Here is a 17,688-nt window from a genome sequence, read left to right as displayed (position 1 = left end):
TACAGGTTATACTGTAGGTTATAGGTTATACTGTAGGTTACAGGTTATACTGTAGGTTACAGGTTATACTGTAGGTTACAGGTTATACTGTAGGTTGTAGGTTACAGGTTATACTGTAGGTTATAGGTTACAGGTTATACTGTAGGTTATAGGTTATACTGTAGGTTATAGGTTACAGGTTTTACTGTAGGTTACAGGTTATACTGTAGGTTACAGGTTATACTGTAGGTTACAGGTTATACTGTAGGTTATAGGTTACAGGTTATACTGTAGGTTACAGGTTATACTGTAGGTTATAGGTTACAGGTTATACTGTAGGTTATAGGTTATACTGTAGGTTACAGGTTATACTGTAGGTTACAGGTTATACTGTAGGTTATAGGTTACAGGTTATACTGTAGGTTACAGGTTATACTGTAGGTTACAGGTTATACTGTAGGTTATAGGTTATACTGTAGGTTACAGGTTATAGGTTATACTGTAGATTATAGGTTACAGGTTATACTGTAGGTTACAGGTTATACTGTAGGTTATAGGTTATACTGTAGGTTACAGGTTGTACTGTAGGTTATAGGTTATACTGTAGGTTATAGGTTATACTGTAGGTTACAGGTTATACTGTAGATTATAGGTTACAGGTTATACTATAGGTTACAGGTTATACTGTAGGTTATAGGTTACATGTTATACTGTAGGTTACTGGTTATACTGTAGGTTACAGGTTATTCTGTAGGTTACAGGTTATACTGTAGGTTACAGGTTATACTATAGGTTACAGGTTATACTGTAGGTTATAGGTTACAGGTTATACTGTAGGTTACAGGTTATACCGTAGGTTACAGGTTATACTATAGGTTACAGGTTATACTGTAGGTTATAGGTTACAGGTTATACTGTAGGTTACAGGTTATACTGTAGGTTACAGGTTACAGGTTACAGGTTATACTGTAGGTTACAGGTTATACTGTAGTTTATAGGTTATACTGTAGGTTACAGGTTATACTGTAGGTTACAGGTTACAGGTTACAGGTTATACTGTAGGTTACAGGTTATACTGTAGGTTATAGGTTATACTGTAGGTTACAGGTTATACTGTAGGTTACAGGTTATACTGTAGGTTATAGGTTACAGGTTATACTGTAGGTTATAGGTTACAGGTTACAGGTTATACTGTAGGTTATAGGTTACAGGTTGTACTGTAGGTTACAGGTTACAGGTTATAGGTTATACTGTAGGTTACAGGTTATACTGTAGGTTATAGGTTATACTGTAGGTTACAGGTTACAGGTTATACTGTAGGTTACAGGTTATACTGTAGGTTACAGGTTACAGGTTATACTGTAGGTTACAGGTTATACTGTAGGTTATAGGTTATACATTAGGTTACAGGTTACAGGTTATAGGTTATACTGTAGGTTACAGGTTATACTGTAGGTTATAGGTTATACTGTAGGTTACAGGTTACAGGTTATACTGTAGGTTACAGGTTATACTGTAGGTTACAGGTTATACTGTAGGTTACAGGTTATACTATAGGTTACAGGTTATACTGTAGGTTTTAGGTTATACTGTAGGTTACAGTTTGTACTGTAGGTTACAGGTTATACTGTAGGTTACAGGTTACAGGTTATACTGTAGGTTACAGGTTATACTGTAGGTTATCGGGTGCCATTTGGAAATAGATTGTGTGATATGACCAGTCCAGCAGCAGGCATGTCCAGTCCACAATGTTCTGCTGATTCTAGCTAGCACTAATCTACTGTACAATATCATGTTACAACCTCTCTCTCTTTCTCTTTTGTCTTTCTCTTTCTGTCTCTCTTTCTCTCTCTTTCTCTCTCTCTCTTTCTCTCTCTCTCTCTCTCTCTCAATCTCAATCTCTGTCTTCCTCTTTCTCTCTCTCTGTCTCTCTGTCTCTGTCTCTGTCTGTCTCTCTTTCTCTCTCAATCTCTGTCTTCCTCTTTCTCTCTCCACATTATGACAATAAATTATTAAGTTATTGTATATCATATTTTTATTGTTTGGGGTGTTAAACCCAACATCCCCCTCTCTCCTCCACTCTCCTCCCCCTCTACCCTGTCTCTTCCCCCTCTCTCCTCCACTCTCCTCCCTCTCTTCCCTCTCTCCTCCACTCTCCTCCCCCTCTACCCTGTCTCTTCCTCCTCTTCTCCTCCACTCTCCTCCCTCTCCTCCCCTCTCCTCCTCTCCTCCTCAACTCTCCTCCCTCTCTTCTCCTTCTCTTCCCCTCTCCTCCTCAACTCTCCTCCCTCTCTTCCCCCTCTCCTCCCTCTCTCCTCCCTCTCTTCCCCTCTCTACTCCTTTCCCCAACAGAGAGCTCAGGCAGCGTTGCAGGCGGTCAACGCAGTGCATTCTGGGAACATGGCGTTGGGCGGTTCAGCATCGGGCAGTGATGGAGCCTTGATGCCAGGACAGAGCCCCGTGCTGCGCATCATTGTAGAAAACCTCTTCTACCCTGTATCACTGGAGGTCCTGCACCAGGTAACCCTGATCTCTGACCTCTAACCTCTTCTACCCTGTATCACTGGAGGTCCTACACCAGGTAACCCTGACCTTTAACCTCTTCTAACCTGTATCACTGGAGGTCCTACACCAGGTAACCCTGACCTTTAACCTCTTCTACCCTGTATCACTGGAGGTCCTACACCAGGTAACCCTGACCTTTAACCTCTTCTACCCTGTATCACTGGAGGTCCTACACCAGGTAACCCTGACCTTTAACCTCTTCTACCCTGTATCACTGGAGGTCCTACACCAGGTAACCCTGACCTTTAACCTCTTCTACCCTGTCTCTCTGGAGGTCCTACACCAGGTAACCCTGACCTTTAACCTCCTCTACCCTGTCTCTCTGGAGGTGTTGCTCCAGGTAACCCTGACCTTTAACCTCTTCTACCCTGTCTCTCTGGAGGTCCTACACCAGGTAACCCTGACCTTTAACCTCTTCTACCCTGTATCACTGGAGGTCCTACACCAGGTAACCCTGACCTTTAACCTCTTCTACCCTGTATCACTGGAGGTCCTACACCAGGTAACCCTGACCTTTAACCTCCTCTACCCTGTCTCTCTGGAGGTGTTGCTCCAGGTAACCCTGACCTTTAACCTCTTCTACCCTGTCTCTCTGGAGGTCCTACACCAGGTAACCCTGACCTTTAACCTCTTCTACCTTGTCTCTCTGGAGGTGCTGCACCATTGCACTATGGCTCTATCTTAATAGTCCCTCCCCTCTGACCTTCTCCGAAATGCGCTTTGAGAAGATGTGGAGAGAGGAATCAAGGAAAGATGAATTGAGAGGAGCCCAGGTCATAACACAAAATACTGAATGAGAGTATGGTGCTAAGTAGCCTAAGAGATATGTTTATATGAACTGGGTTTTTTGTTATGTCTCCATAGATCTTCTCTAAGTTCGGGACAGTCCTGAAGATCATCACATTCACCAAGAACAACCAGTTCCAGGCCCTGCTACAATATGCTGACCCGATGAATGCCCACCACGCCAAAGTGGTACGTACTGACCCGATGAATGCCCATCACGCCAAAGTGGTACGTACTGACCCGATGAATGCCCACCACACCAGTGGTACGTACCTCCTCACATGGGGTTGAAATGGCTAGGCTAGGTCTCTGGCTAGGTCTCTGGCTAGGTCTCTGGCTAGGTCTCTGGCTAGGTCTCTGGCTAGGTATTTGGCTATGTCTCTGGCTAGGTCTCTGGCTAGGTATTTGGCTAGGTATTTGGCTAGGTCTCTGGCTAGGTCTCTGGCTAGGTCTCTGGCTAGATATTTGGCTAGGTCTCTGGCTAGGTCTCTGGCTAGGTCTCTGGCTAGGTATTTGGCTACGTCTCTGGCTAGGTCTCTGGCTAGATATTTGGCTAGGTCTCTGGCTAGGTCTTTGGCTAGGTATTTGGCTAGGTCTCTGGCTAGGTCTTTGGCTAGGTCTCTGGCTAGATATTTGGCTAGGTCTTTGGATGTCAGACATCCTGATGTAACTGTGAGGAATAGCAGCGCAGCTCTAAAACATCACGCAGCAGTCAGAAGAGGCAGGAGAGAGCATAACAAAGATCTTATTCTGAAGCCGGATCTACAGTCTGTCTGTGTCTGTCCTGATATGTTTGGATAAAAGCCTTAATAATGTCAGATATGTCCTGATGTGTTTGGATAAAAGCCTTAATAATGTCACATATATTCCCTCTCAGCTCAGTTTAGCCCAGATAAGTCTTGGTCTCCATTACAACCCTTGGTTTTATCAATCTAGCCTTTTGGTCTTTTTTCCAATACAACCCCAACCATGCTTTAAACCTGAGCTTAAAAATCGTATCAAATTTGATTGGTCACATATACATATTTAGCAGATGTTATTGCGGGTGTAGCAAAGCATACCCAAACACGCTTCAGTCTAGCTTGAACATGAAGGGAATCAGGTGCTCGACTGAGGGACTTGATAATCCGAAAAAATTATTCCTTACTCCAGGACACTTCAACAGGTCACTATCCCCAAAAACATTCCTTACTCCAGGACACTTCAACAGGTCACTATCCCCAAAAAACATTCCTTACTCCAGGACACTTCCACAGGTCACTATCCCAAAAACATTCCTTACTCCAGGACACTTCAACAGGTCACTATCCCCAAAATGATTCCTTACTCCAGGACACTTCAACAGGTCACTATCCCCAAAGATATTCCTTACTCCAGGACACTTCAACAGGTCACTATCCCAAAAAACATTCCTTACTCCAGGACACTTCAACAGGTCACTATCCCCAAAAACATTCCTTACTCCAGGACACTTCCACAGGTCACTATCCCAAAAAACATTCCTTACTCCAGGACACTTCCACAGGTCACTATCCCAAAAAACATTCCTTACTCCAGGACACTTCAACAGGTCACTATCCCCAAAAACATTCCTTACTCCAGGACACTTCCACAGGTCACTATCCCAAAAAACATTCCTTACTCCAGGACACTTCAACAGGTCACTATCCCCAAAAACATTCCTTACTCCAGGACACTTCCACAGGTCACTATCCCAAAAAACATTCCTTACTCCAGGACACTTCCACAGGTCACTATCCCAAAGAATATTCCTTACTCCAGGACACTTCAACAGGTCACTATCCCAAAATAAAGAAAACGGAGCACTCGGTTTCAGCATAGATGTTTGTTTATTCACAGGGCAAACATAAACATGCTGTCTAGCTCCCATGTTTTAGGAGGAAGAGAGATTGGACCATGTGTTTTACTGCCTGGCCTCCTCCATCTCCATGCTATACCTGGCTGTAGCTAGAGCCCACAAATCTCAAATCACACACACCAGCCACCAGTGTTGTAGTCGAGTCACTAAAACTCAAGGCCAAGTCGAGACACGAGTCCCTATGGCTGAAGTCTGAGTCGAGTCCAAGTCCGAGTCCCCAATGGTCGAGTCACGAGTCGAGTCTATCAATTTATAATAGGTCTTATTATGCAATTGTTTCTAGTCGCCACCAGATGGCAGTATATCACCACATCCTCGTGAAAAGACCCAACTAATTTACTTTTCATCACTAACCTCACAGGTTCTACTCAATGCCTCTGTTTCACTACTTATTTATAAATTAATGGTAATTCAGGCACCCAGCTACTTTTTTGTAAACGCCCACTGACATTGTTTTATTGCAGAGTGAAAGGGGGTCCAGGGGGTGAGCACGCTTTACCACTAAGGGACAGTTTAGTTGGGTCAATGTAAGACAGCCTTGTGTTCCACTTTGTTTGTTTTAGTAGCATGAATCGTTCCTGTTCAGACCAAGGTGAAGAGTAGAATAATTGAAATAATGAATCGAAGCCTCACTTATAACCTGTGGAAGGTGGGGCTTCCAGCAAGGCACAGATTTAATTTGCTTTGTATCTGCATCTGATGGTTATGGTGCTTCCAAGAGAACTGGAAAAAAAAACGAAAAAAAACAGGTCAAATCATGACGTTGGTGATCTTCAGGTCGGAAAGTCGGAGCTCTAGAAAGATGCCAGAGTTTCCAACTTGGAATTCTGAGTGATTTTTCCCAGTCAGAATGATTTTTCCCAGTCAGATCGGGATTTTTTTAGAGTTTCTAGTTGTCTTGAACGCACTGAAGTCGGAAGTGTGAGATTTCCGAGTTCCCAGTTGTTTTGAACACGGCATTAGTCTCAGCGGAGGGAGGGAGCCTCTCATGGTCCCTACTCTCTCCTTGCTTTCCTCCGGTGAGACTGAACCAGAGAGAGGGGACACTGTCTTCCACTTGATGGCAAAACTCCAGTCGCACTGAAATCTGCCTCATGCACAAATTCATAGCCACATGTTTGGTGATCGACTAGGAATGCCTTGAAGATCGACCAGGTTGGCGACCACTGTCCTACAGGTTCTTACCTTTTGAGCTATTTCCCTTTTTGCTTCTGAAGAACAGATGTTACATGCCCTGTGTCCAGTGCAAGCTTTCTTTGAGGGAGGGGTTGGGGGACGAGGGGGGGCAGGGGAAGAGAGGTTGAGAGTGAGGTAGAATCCCTACTCTGTAAATTGCTAGGGGAAAGGAAAAACAAGACCATGTTCTCCGTTATGACTGTTTGCTTGTAAATGGCTCTCAAATTGCTCTCGTTCATTCATTATGAAGTTCGGCTGTAGGTCTTCACTAATGGATGAGAGCAGTCTCCCTGTCTCCCTGGATGGAGTGGTAGAGCAGTCTCCCTGTCTCCCTGGATGGAGTGGTAGAGCAGTCTCCCTGTCTCCCTGGATGGAGAGTAAGAGCAGTCTCCCTGTCTCCCTGGATGGAGAGGTAGAGCAGTCTCCCTGTCTCCCTGGATGGAGTGGTAGAGCAGTCTCCCTGTCTCCCTGGATGGAGTGGTAGAGCAGTCTCCCTGGATGGAGTGGTAGAGCAGTCTCCCTGGATGGAGTGGTAGAGCAGTCTCCCTGGATGGAGTGGTAGTGCAGTCTCCCTGTCTCCCTGGATGGAGTGGTAGAGCAGTCTCCCTGGATGGAGTGGTAGAGCAGTCTCCCTGTCTCCCTAGATGGAGTGGTAGAGCAGTCTCCCTGTCTCCCTGGATGGAGAGTAAGAGCAGTCTCCCTGTCTCCCTGGATGGAGAGGTAGAGCAGTCTCCCTGTCTCCCTGGATGGAGTGGTAGAGCAGTCTCCCTGGATGGAGTGGTAGAGCAGTCTCCCTGGATGGAGTGGTAGAGCAGTCTCCCTGGATGGAGTGATAGAGCAGTCTCCCTGTCTCCCTGGATAGAGTGGTAGATATAGACAGACAGTGACTGTGTTATATTGGGTCTGGTTAAAAGTTGTGCAGTATAAAGGGAATAGGGTGCCATTTTTTACGTAATCAGTGTTGTGTGGAGGTTACATCTCTCTATGCTGACAGTGGAGTGGAAGGCTGGGTCGTATTCATTTGGACGCACAGTATCAAATCAGTGTTGCTTTTTTAGGCAAAAAAACTAAAATTAGTTAAATAATTATTTCTTATTGGAAAAATTCAGGTCGTCCCTCCCTGTTGTAATCCGTTTTCTTCTATTTGATGTCTAAGGAATACCACCCTTTTGTGGTGACAGGTGTGGCTCCTGTCTGTCTGTCTTTCTGTCTGGACTAGATGCAGTGTCCTGGGTGGACTAGATGTAGTGTCCTGGGGTAGACTAGATGCAGTGTCTTGGGGTAGACTAGATGCAGTGGCCTGGGGAAGACTAGATGCAGTGTCATGGGTGGACTAGATGCAGTGGCCTGGGTGGACTAGATGCAGTGTCCTGGGTGGACTAGATGCAGTGGCCTGGGTGGACTAGATGCAGTGGCCTGGGGAAGACTAGATGCAGTGTCCTGGGTGGACTAGATGCAGTGGCCTGGGGTGGACTAGATGCAGTGGCCTGGGGTAGACTAGATGCAGTGTCCTGGGGTAGACTAGATGCAGTGGCCTGGGGAAGACTAGATGCAGTGTCCTGGGTGGACTAGATGCAGTGTCCTGGGTAGACTAGATGCAGTGTCCTGGGGTAGACTAGATGCAGTGTCCTGGGTGGACTAGATGCAGTGGCCTGGGTGGACTAGATGCAGTGGCCTGGGGTGAACTAGATGCAGTGGCCTGGGGTAGACTAGATGCAGTGGCCTGGGTAGACTAGATGCAGTGGCCTGGGTAGACTAGATGCAGTGGCCTGGGGTGGACTAGATGCAGTGGCCTGGGTGGACTAGATGCAGTGGCCTGGGTAGACTAGATGCAGTGGCCTGGGGAAGACTAGATGCAGTGTCCTGGGTGGACTAGATGCAGTGGCCTGGGGTGGACTAGATGCAGTGGCCTGGGGTAGACTAGATGCAGTGTCCTGGGGTAGACTAGATGCAGTGGCCTGGGGAAGACTAGATGCAGTGTCCTGGGTGGACTAGATGCAGTGTCCTGGGTAGACTAGATGCAGTGTCCTGGGGTAGACTAGATGCAGTGTCCTGGGTGGACTAGATGCAGTGGCCTGGGTGGACTAGATGCAGTGGCCTGGGGTGAACTAGATGCAGTGGCCTGGGGTAGACTAGATGCAGTGGCCTGGGTAGACTAGATGCAGTGGCCTGGGTAGACTAGATGCAGTGGCCTGGGGTGGACTAGATGCAGTGGCCTGGGTGGACTAGATGCAGTGGCCTGGGTAGACTAGATGCAGTGGCCTGGGGTGGACTAGATGCAGTGGCCTGGGGTGGACTAGATGCAGTGGCCTGGGGTGAACTAGATGCAGTGGCCTGGGTAGACTAGATGCAGTGGCCTGGGGTGGACTAGATGCAGTGGCCTGGGTGGACTAGATGCAGTGGCCTGGGGTAGACTAGATGCAGTATCCTGGGGTGGACTAGATGCAGTGGCCTGGGGTGAACTAGATGCAGTGGCCTGGGGTAGACTAGATGCAGTGGCCTGGGGTGGACTAGATGCAGTGGCCTGGGGTAGACTAGATGCAGTGGCCTGGGGTGGACTAGATGCAGTGGCCTGGGGTGGACTAGATGCAGTGGCCTGGGGTAGACTAGATGCAGTGGCCTGGGTAGACTAGATGCAGTGGCCTGGGGTGGACTAGATGCAGTGGCCTGGGTGGACTAGATGCAGTGGCCTGGGGTAGACTAGATGCAGTATCCTGGGGTGGACTAGATGCAGTGGCCTGGGGTGAACTAGATGCAGTGGCCTGGGGTAGACTAGATGCAGTGGCCTGGGGTGGACTAGATGCAGTGGCCTGGGGTAGACTAGATGCAGTGGCCTGGGGTGGACTAGATGTAGTGGCCTGGGGTGGACTAGATGCAGTGGCCTGGGGTGGACTAGATGCAGTGTCCTGGGTGGACTAGATGCAGTGGCCTGGGGTAGACTAGATGCAGTGTCTTGGGGTGGACTAGATGCAGTGTCCTGGGGTGGACTAGATGCAGTGTCCTGGGGTGGACTAGATGCAGTGGCCTGGGTAGACTAGATGCAGTGGCCTGGGGTAGACTAGATGCAGTGGCCTGGGTGGACTAGATGCAGTGGCCTGGGGTGGACTAGATGCAGATGCACTAACTGCTGCTCTATGGAGGAGCTCGTTGTTCTACATTCTCTGAGTGGTTCACTAACTGCTGCTTTACAGAGGAGCTTGTTGTTCTGTATTCTCTGAGTGATACAGTAACTGTAGTGACCCATATTATGTCATTACTGTAATTTCCTTCTTCTAGATGTAAACACTGTGGTTTTCTGATGATGGGAGAAGTTATTTGTCCCTCTGTGCACTACACTATAAAGGGGCAATTCCTTCTTCACTAGGACCATGTCTTTCTCTGTATCAAATCAAATGTATTTGTCACATACACATGGTTAGCAGATGTTAATGCGAGTGTAGTGAAATGCTTGTGCTTCTAGTTCCGACCATGCAGTAATATCTAACAAGTAATCTACCAATTCCACAACAACTACCTTATACACACAAGTGTAAAGGAATGAATACGAATTTGTACATAAACAAATATATAAATGAGTGATGGCCGAACGGCATAGGCAAGATGCAGTAGATGGTATAGAGTACAGTATATACATATGAGATGAGTAATGTAGGGTATGAAAACATATAAAGCGGCATTGTTTAAAGTGGCTAGTGATACATGTCTCTGTTTATGGAGGTCAGAGATACTAAAACATCTTATAGAGGTCTGAGAGATACTCAACATGTTATAGAGGTCAGAGATACTCAACATGTTATAGAGGTCAGAGATACTCAACATGTTATAGAGGTCTGAGATACTCAACATGTTATAGAGGTCTGAGATACTCGACATGTTATGGAGGTCAGAGATACTCTACATGTTATGGAGGTCTGAGATACTCAACATGTTATAGAGGTCTGAGATACTCAACATGTTATAGAGATCTGAGATACTCGACATGTTATGGAGGTCAGAGATACTCTACATGTTATGGAGGTCTGAGATACTCAACATGTTATAGAGGTCTGAGATACTCAACATGTTATGGAGGTCTGAGATACTCAACATGTTATGGAGGTCTGAGATACTCAACATGTTATAGAGGTCTGAGATACTCAACATGTTATAGAGGTCTGAGATACTCGACATGTTATGGAGGTCAGAGATACTCTACATGTTATGGAGGTCTGAGATACTCAACATGTTATAGAGGTCTGAGATACTCTACATGTTATGGAGGTCAGAGATACTCAACATGTTATGGAGGTCAGAGAGATACTCAACATGTTATGGAGGTCAGAGAGATACTCGACATGTTATGGAGGTCAGAGATACTCAACATGTTATGGAGGTCAGAGATACTCAACATGTTATAGAGGTCTAAGATACTCAACATGTTATGGAGGTCAGAGATACTCAACATGTTATGGAGGTCAGAGATACTCAACATGTTATGGAGGTCAGAGATACTCAACATGTTATAGAGGTCAGAGAGATACTCAACATGTTATAGAGGTCAGAGATACTCAACATGTTATAGAGGTCAGAGAGATACTAAAACATAACTGTGTACCAGTTACCATGAAATTGTTTACACATTTCTGAATACTTTGGTATACAATTGGCCCAATGAAAGTCTGTCCTGTTCAATTGGTTGATCTAACACCCTTTTCTGTTTGTCTGTCTCTCTAGACTTTGGATGGCCAGAACATCTATAACGCGTGCTGCACTCTTCGCGTGGAGTTCTCCAAGCTGACCAGCCTGAATGTGAAGTACAACAACGACAAGAGCCGAGACTTCACCCGTCTGGACCTTCCCTCCGGAGACGGACAGCCCACCATGGACCCTGCTATGACCGCTGCTTTCGGTGAGATCAAACACAGTTATTACTAAGACCAAGAACAGTTATAATCTGCCATAGGTAATGTCACTCTTAGCCCCCATGCTTAACAGTCTCATCCACTTCCTTTCTGTCCCCTCTCACCCTTCCTATCTGTCCCCTCTCACCCTTCCTTTCTGTCCCCTCTCACCCTTCCTTTCTGTCCCCTCTCACCCTTCCTATCTGTCCCCTCTCACCCTTCCTTTCTGTCCCCTCTCACCCTTCCTATCTGTCCATTCCATGTCCTGTCTGTCTGTCTCTTCTCCTCCCTCTGTCTCATTCACAACTCGTCCAATAAGCTACTATTCTCACTCTATACAAAGCTCCTTGTGGAAGTGTGACGTCAGCGAATGATAAGTGCCCTGGCGAGGGATAGATTGTTCGACAATACCCTGTCATCCATCTCCTGCATGGTTTAATGGTTATTCTGTTTACGGTTGAACACTCTACCTCTTATCACTGTTGTGTTGGGCTGATTTGGATAAATATTTTCCCTTAGAATGATGCGATTTCTCCTATTACTGCCATTTTTAAATGGTTATTACCTAGCCAGGGATGTTGTGGATGTCTGCTGTTGGTTGGCTGGTTCCCTGGCTGATGATGATGATGATGATGATGATGATGGTGACAGTGTTCCTGTGTGTCTATGTGATGTTAATGCTAGCAGCTTGGAGTACACTGCAGCACACATACATCAAAGAGAAATCGTGTCTTTTTATCATTCAATACAAAGGCCACAAAGGCCACGTTGTTCTACTGCCCACAGAACTGAGCCACCGCTCAATGTGTGTGTGTGTGTGTGTGTGTGTGTGTGTGTGTGTGTGTGTGTGTGTGTGTGTGTGTGTGTGTGTGTGTGTGTGTGTGTGTCTGTGTCTGTTTTCTCAGTATCTCCAGCAACCCTCTGTTCAGACAGCTCTTCTGATTTATAAAGCAGCCTGGAACAACAAGATGCATCACCACCCACCACCTTCCTAATCTCTCTCACACACACACACACACACACACACACACACACACACACACACACACACACACACACACACACACACACACACACACACACGGGCAACCCAAGGGGGGTGGTTGCTGGTGAATTCACCATTATTAAACAATGATGTCAGATTATTAAACCATGATGTCCCATTATAAAACCATGATGTCAGATTATTAAACCATGATGTCAGATTATTAAACCATGATGTCCCATTATTAAACCATGATGTCAGATTATTAAACCATGATGTCAGATTATTAAACCATGATGTCAGATTATTAAACCATGATGTCAGATTATTAAACCATGATGTCCCATTATTAAACCATGATGTCAGATTATTAAACCATGATGTCAGATTATTAAACCATGATGTCCCATTATAAAACCATGATGTCAGATTATTAAACCATGATGTCAGATTATTAAACCATGATGTCCCATTATAAAACCATGATGTCAGATTATTAAACCATGATGTCCCATTATAAAACCATGATGTCAGATTATTAAACCATGATGTCAGATTAGTAAACCATGATGTCCCATTATTAAACCATGATGTCAGATTATTAAACCATGATGTCAGATTATTAAACCATGATGTCAGATTATTAAACCGTGATGACAGATTATTAAACCATGATGTCAGATTATTAAACCGTGGTGTCCCATTATTAAACCATGATGTCAGATTATTAAACCGTGATGTCAGATTATTAAACCATGATGTCAGATTATTAAACCATGATGTCAGTTTATTAAACCATGATGTCAGATTAGTAAACCATGATGTCCCATTATTAAACCACAGTCAACTGGTTGAACCAACCATCATCAAGTGTTGTTGTTGAGACACCTAGCTCTCTGCTGTCCTGAGGAGGAAACTGGTTGGTTCTGTAGTGTAGAGACTGTCTGCGTCCCAAATGGTAACATTCCCTATATAGTTCACTATATGGGCCCTGGTCAAAAGTAGTGCAATATGTAGGGAATAACGAGCCGTTTGGGATGTAACCTAACTCTCCTGTCTGTGAGAGTGAAATGCTTGTAGGGACTGAGCCTGTGAACATTCTTCTTTAATGAACTGTAAACATTTTAATTTCCTGTACTGCCAATCCAACAACTCCCTCTATGAGGAAATTGAAATGCAGTGTTGCGTTTGGGATATTGCTTTGTGTTGTTTTGAGAGGCAAAAAGAGGAACGTGTCTTATGGAATTCCACAGATTGTAGGGAGCTCGAATCTCAGCTTTGAATATTCCGAATGTTGTGAATGGTTAGTTTTATACAGTAGGGGAGAGTGGGGTAAGTTGATCCACCCTTGTTTCTAGGACACTTTACACAAAATTAATAATTTGACCAAATATTTAGGAAGAGGTGATAATTTCATGGAGTTTGTGAAGGGGAAACCAGATGAAAAAACTGGTAAGCAAGTTAGGCTCCAAAAATAATTTTCACCAACTCAAATATAATGCTTGTATCTAAACCAAAGTATATTTTGCAAATGTATATATACACTACCATTCAAAAGCTTGGGGTCACTTAGAAATGTACTTGTTTTTGAAAGAAAAACACATTTGTCCATTAAAATAACATCAAATTGATCAGAAATACAGTGTATGTCACCCTGGTATAAAGGGTCGGGAGACAGGCGCAGGAATGTGTAATAGGGTATTTTATTATACCCAAATTACACACAGCACAGTGTAGACATTGTTAATGTTGTAAATGACTATTGTAGCTGGAAACGGCAGATGTTTTATGGAATATCTACATAGGCGTACAGAGGCCCATTATCAGCAACCATCACTCCTGTGTTCCAATGGCACGTTGTGTTAGCTAATCCAAGTTTATCATTTTAAAAGTCTAATTGATCAGTAGAAAACCCTTTTGCAATTATGTTAGCACAGCTGAGAACTGTTGTTCTGATTAAAGAAGCAATAAAACTGGCCTTCTTTAAACTCGTTGAGTATCTGGAGCATCAGCATTTGTGGGTTCGATTACAGGCTCAAAATGGCCAGAAACAAAGACCTTTCTTCTGAAACTGGTCAGTCTATTCTTGTTCTGAGAAATGAAGGCTATTCCATGTGAGAAATTGCCAAGAAACTGAAGATCTCATACAACGCTGTGTACTACTCCCTTCACAGAACAGCGCAAACTGGCTCTAACCAGAATAGAAAGATGAGTGAGAGGCCCCGGTGCACAACTGAGCAAGAGGACAAGTACATAGAGTGTCTAGTTTGAGAAACAGACCCCTCACAAGTCCTCAACTGGCAGCTTCATTAAATAGTACCCACAAAACACCAGTCTCAACGTCAACAGTGAAGAGGAGAGCAACTCCGGGATGCTGGCCTTCTAGGCAGAGTTGCAAAGAAAAAGCCATATCTCAGACTAGCCAATAAAAATAAAATATTAAGATGGGCAAAAGAACACAGACACTGGACAGAGGAACTCTGGTGTTTTGTGGGTACTATTTAACGAAGCTGCTAGTTGAGGACTTGAGCATGAAAGTGCATCCTCGTAGCTGTGTGGGCTAATATAGTCAAAATGTTTGCCTATAGTGTTTGTTAGGTGTTAAGCTTATGTTAAACAAGTGTTTGTTAGGTGTTAAGCCTGTGTTAAACAAGTGTTTGTTAGGTGTTAAGCCTGTGTTAACCAAGTGTTTTTTTAGAGTGGGGTAAGTTAAGCAATTTTTTATATTCAGCATCTCTTTGTCAAGGGAAATTTAGTTTCATTTCTAACAAAGGTATCTACATATATTTCAGGATGTTATTTATCATCAATCAAAATTCCTGTAAACATTACAGATTTAAATAATGCTTAAAAATACAACAACAAAAAACGTGTTTTGAAATAGTAGTAGTAATATTTCATTCAGTACAGAAATTTGTACGCTGATTAACGCGGGTCAACTTACTCCATACCCGGGGTAAGTTGTGCCAAAAGATCGCTTTTTGGGGGCAAGCTATGTTTTCAAAACTGTAATGTTTACATGAATTTTGATTGATGATAAATAACATCCTGAAATATATGTAGATACCTTTGTTAGAAATGAAACTAAATTTCCCTTGACAGAGAGATGCTGAATATAAAAAATTGCTTAACTTACCCCACGCTCCCCTATATATATCTTTGTCTGATCTAAGGAGTTTTTACCCCACTCTCCCCTATATGTCTTTGTGTGATCTAAGGAGTTTTTACCCCACTCACCCCTATATATCTTTGTCTGATCTAAGGAGTTTTTACCCCACTCTCCCCTATATATCTTTGTCTGATCTAAGGAGATTTTACCCCACTCTCCCCTATATGTCTTTGTGTGGTCTAAGGAGTTTTTCGACTGTTCTCTCACTTCTGATTTGCATGCTCTTTGGGGTTTACGGTGGGTTAAAAGGGCTTTATAATACACACTTGATTAATTGATTGATTGATTTGTGTTTCCAGGTGCTCCAGGTATCATCTCTTCGCCTTACGCTGGGGCAGCAGGTTTTTGCCCCACTATCGGATTCTCCCAAGCAGGTAGGTACACCCCACTATCACCCTCCTCCAGCCCCATACCCCCTATATAGGTAGGTACACCCTCCTCCAGCCCCATACCCCCTATATAGGTAGGTACCACCCCACTATCACCCTCCTCCAGCCCCATACCCCCTATATAGGTAGGTACACCCTCCTCCAGCCCCATACCCCCTATATAGGTAGGTACACCCTCCTCCAGCCCCATACCCCCTATATAGGTAGGTACCACCCCACTATCACCCTCCTCCAGCCCCATACCCCCTATATAGGTAGGTACACCCCACTATCACCCTCCTCCAGCCCCATACCCCCTATATAGGTAGGTTACCCTCCTCCAGCCCCATACCCCCTATATAGGTAGGTTACCCTCCTCCAGCCCCATACCCCCTATATAGGTAGGTTACCCTCCTCCAGCCCCATACCCCCTATATAGGTAGGTACCACCCTCCTCTAGCCCCATACCCCCTATATAGGTAGGTACCACCCTCCTCCAGCCCCATACCCCCTATATAGGTAGGTACACCCTCCTCTAGCCCCATACCCCCTATATAGGTAGGTACCACCCCCATCCTGCCCCATACCCCCTATATAGGTAGGTACCACCCTCCTCCAGCCCCATACCCCCTATATAGGTAGGTACCACCCTCCTCCAGCCCCATACCCCCTATATAGGTAGGTACCACCCTCCTCCAGCCCCATACCCCCTATATAGGTAGGTACCACCCTCCTCCAGCACCATACCCCCTATATAGGTAGGTACCACCCTCCTCCAGCCCCATACCCCCTATATAGGTAGGTACCACCCTCCTCCAGCCCCATACCCCCTATATAGGTAGGTACACCCTCCTCCAGCCCCATACCCCCTATATAGGTAGGTACCACCCTCCTCCAGCCCCATACCCCCTATATAGGTAGGTACCACCCTCCTCCAGCACCATACCCCCTATATAGGTAGGTACCACCCTCCTCCAGCCCCATACCCCTATATAGGTAGGTACCCACCCTCCTCCTGCCCATACCCCCTATATAGGTAGGTACCACCCTCCTCCAGCCCCATACCCCCTATATAGGTAGGTACCACCCTCCTCTAGCCCCATACCCCCTATATAGGTAGGTACCACCCTCCTCCAGCCCCATACCCCCTATATAGGTAGGTACCACCCTCCTCCAGCACCATACCCCCTATATAGGTAGGTACCACCCTCCTCCAGCCCCATACCCCCTATATAGGTAGGTACCACCCTCCTCCAGCCCCATACCCCCTATATAGGTAGGTACCACCCTCCTCCAGCCCCATACCCCCTATATAGGTGGGTACCACTCCACTATCACCCTCCTCTAGCCCCATACCCCCTATATAGGTAGGTTACCCTCCTCCTGCCCCATACCCCCTATATAGCTCCTACTGACCCTGGGCCCTCCTCCCTCTTCCTACTGACCCTGGGCCCTCCCTCCTCCCAACCCTCTTCCTACTGACCCTGGGCCCTCCTCCCTCTTCCTACTGACCCTGGGCCTTCCCTCCTCCCAACCCTCTTCCTACTGACCCTGGGCCCTCCTCCCTCTTCCTACTGACCCTGGGCCCTCCTCCCTCCTCCTACTGACCCTGGGCCCTCCCTCCTCCCTCTTCCTACTTACCCTGGGCCCTCCTCCCTCCCAACCCTCCTCCTTCTGACCAAGGGCCCTCCCTCCTCCCTCTTCCTACTGACCCTGGGCCCTCCTCCTTCTGACCCTGGGCCCTCCTCCCTCCTCCTACTGACCCTGGGCCCTCCCTCCTCCCAACCCTCCTCCTTCTGACTCTGGGCCCTCCTCCCTCCTCCTACTGACCCTGGGCCCTCCTCCCTCCTACTGACCCTGGGCCCTCCCTCCTCCTACTGACCCTGGGCCCTCCTCCCTCC

The 17,688-nt window shown here is 45.9% G+C and overlaps 1 protein-coding gene and 1 long non-coding RNA gene across 2 annotated transcripts in view; both read left to right on the top strand.

The window, feature by feature from the left end:
* The window catches only part of LOC115160185 (polypyrimidine tract-binding protein 3-like), a 98,894-nt gene that overhangs the window by 69,974 nt on the left and 11,232 nt on the right, over positions 1-17,688 (top strand). Inside the window, 4 exon segments of the mRNA XM_029710567.1 lie at positions 2,332-2,499; positions 3,409-3,519; positions 11,099-11,273; positions 15,719-15,793. Coding sequence (XP_029566427.1) covers positions 2,332-2,499; positions 3,409-3,519; positions 11,099-11,273; positions 15,719-15,793 — 529 coding nt within the window.
* On the top strand, positions 2,573-3,331 carry LOC115160186 (uncharacterized). The gene is made up of 2 exons (XR_003869026.1): positions 2,573-2,656; positions 2,927-3,331. It is a non-coding gene; the product is annotated as an uncharacterized LOC115160186 (long non-coding RNA).

This window comes from Salmo trutta, chromosome 23, assembly GCF_901001165.1.
Source record: "Salmo trutta chromosome 23, fSalTru1.1, whole genome shotgun sequence".
In the NCBI taxonomy this organism is placed as follows: Eukaryota; Metazoa; Chordata; class Actinopteri; order Salmoniformes; family Salmonidae; genus Salmo; species Salmo trutta.
This window is presented reverse-complemented; position numbering and strand designations above follow the sequence as displayed.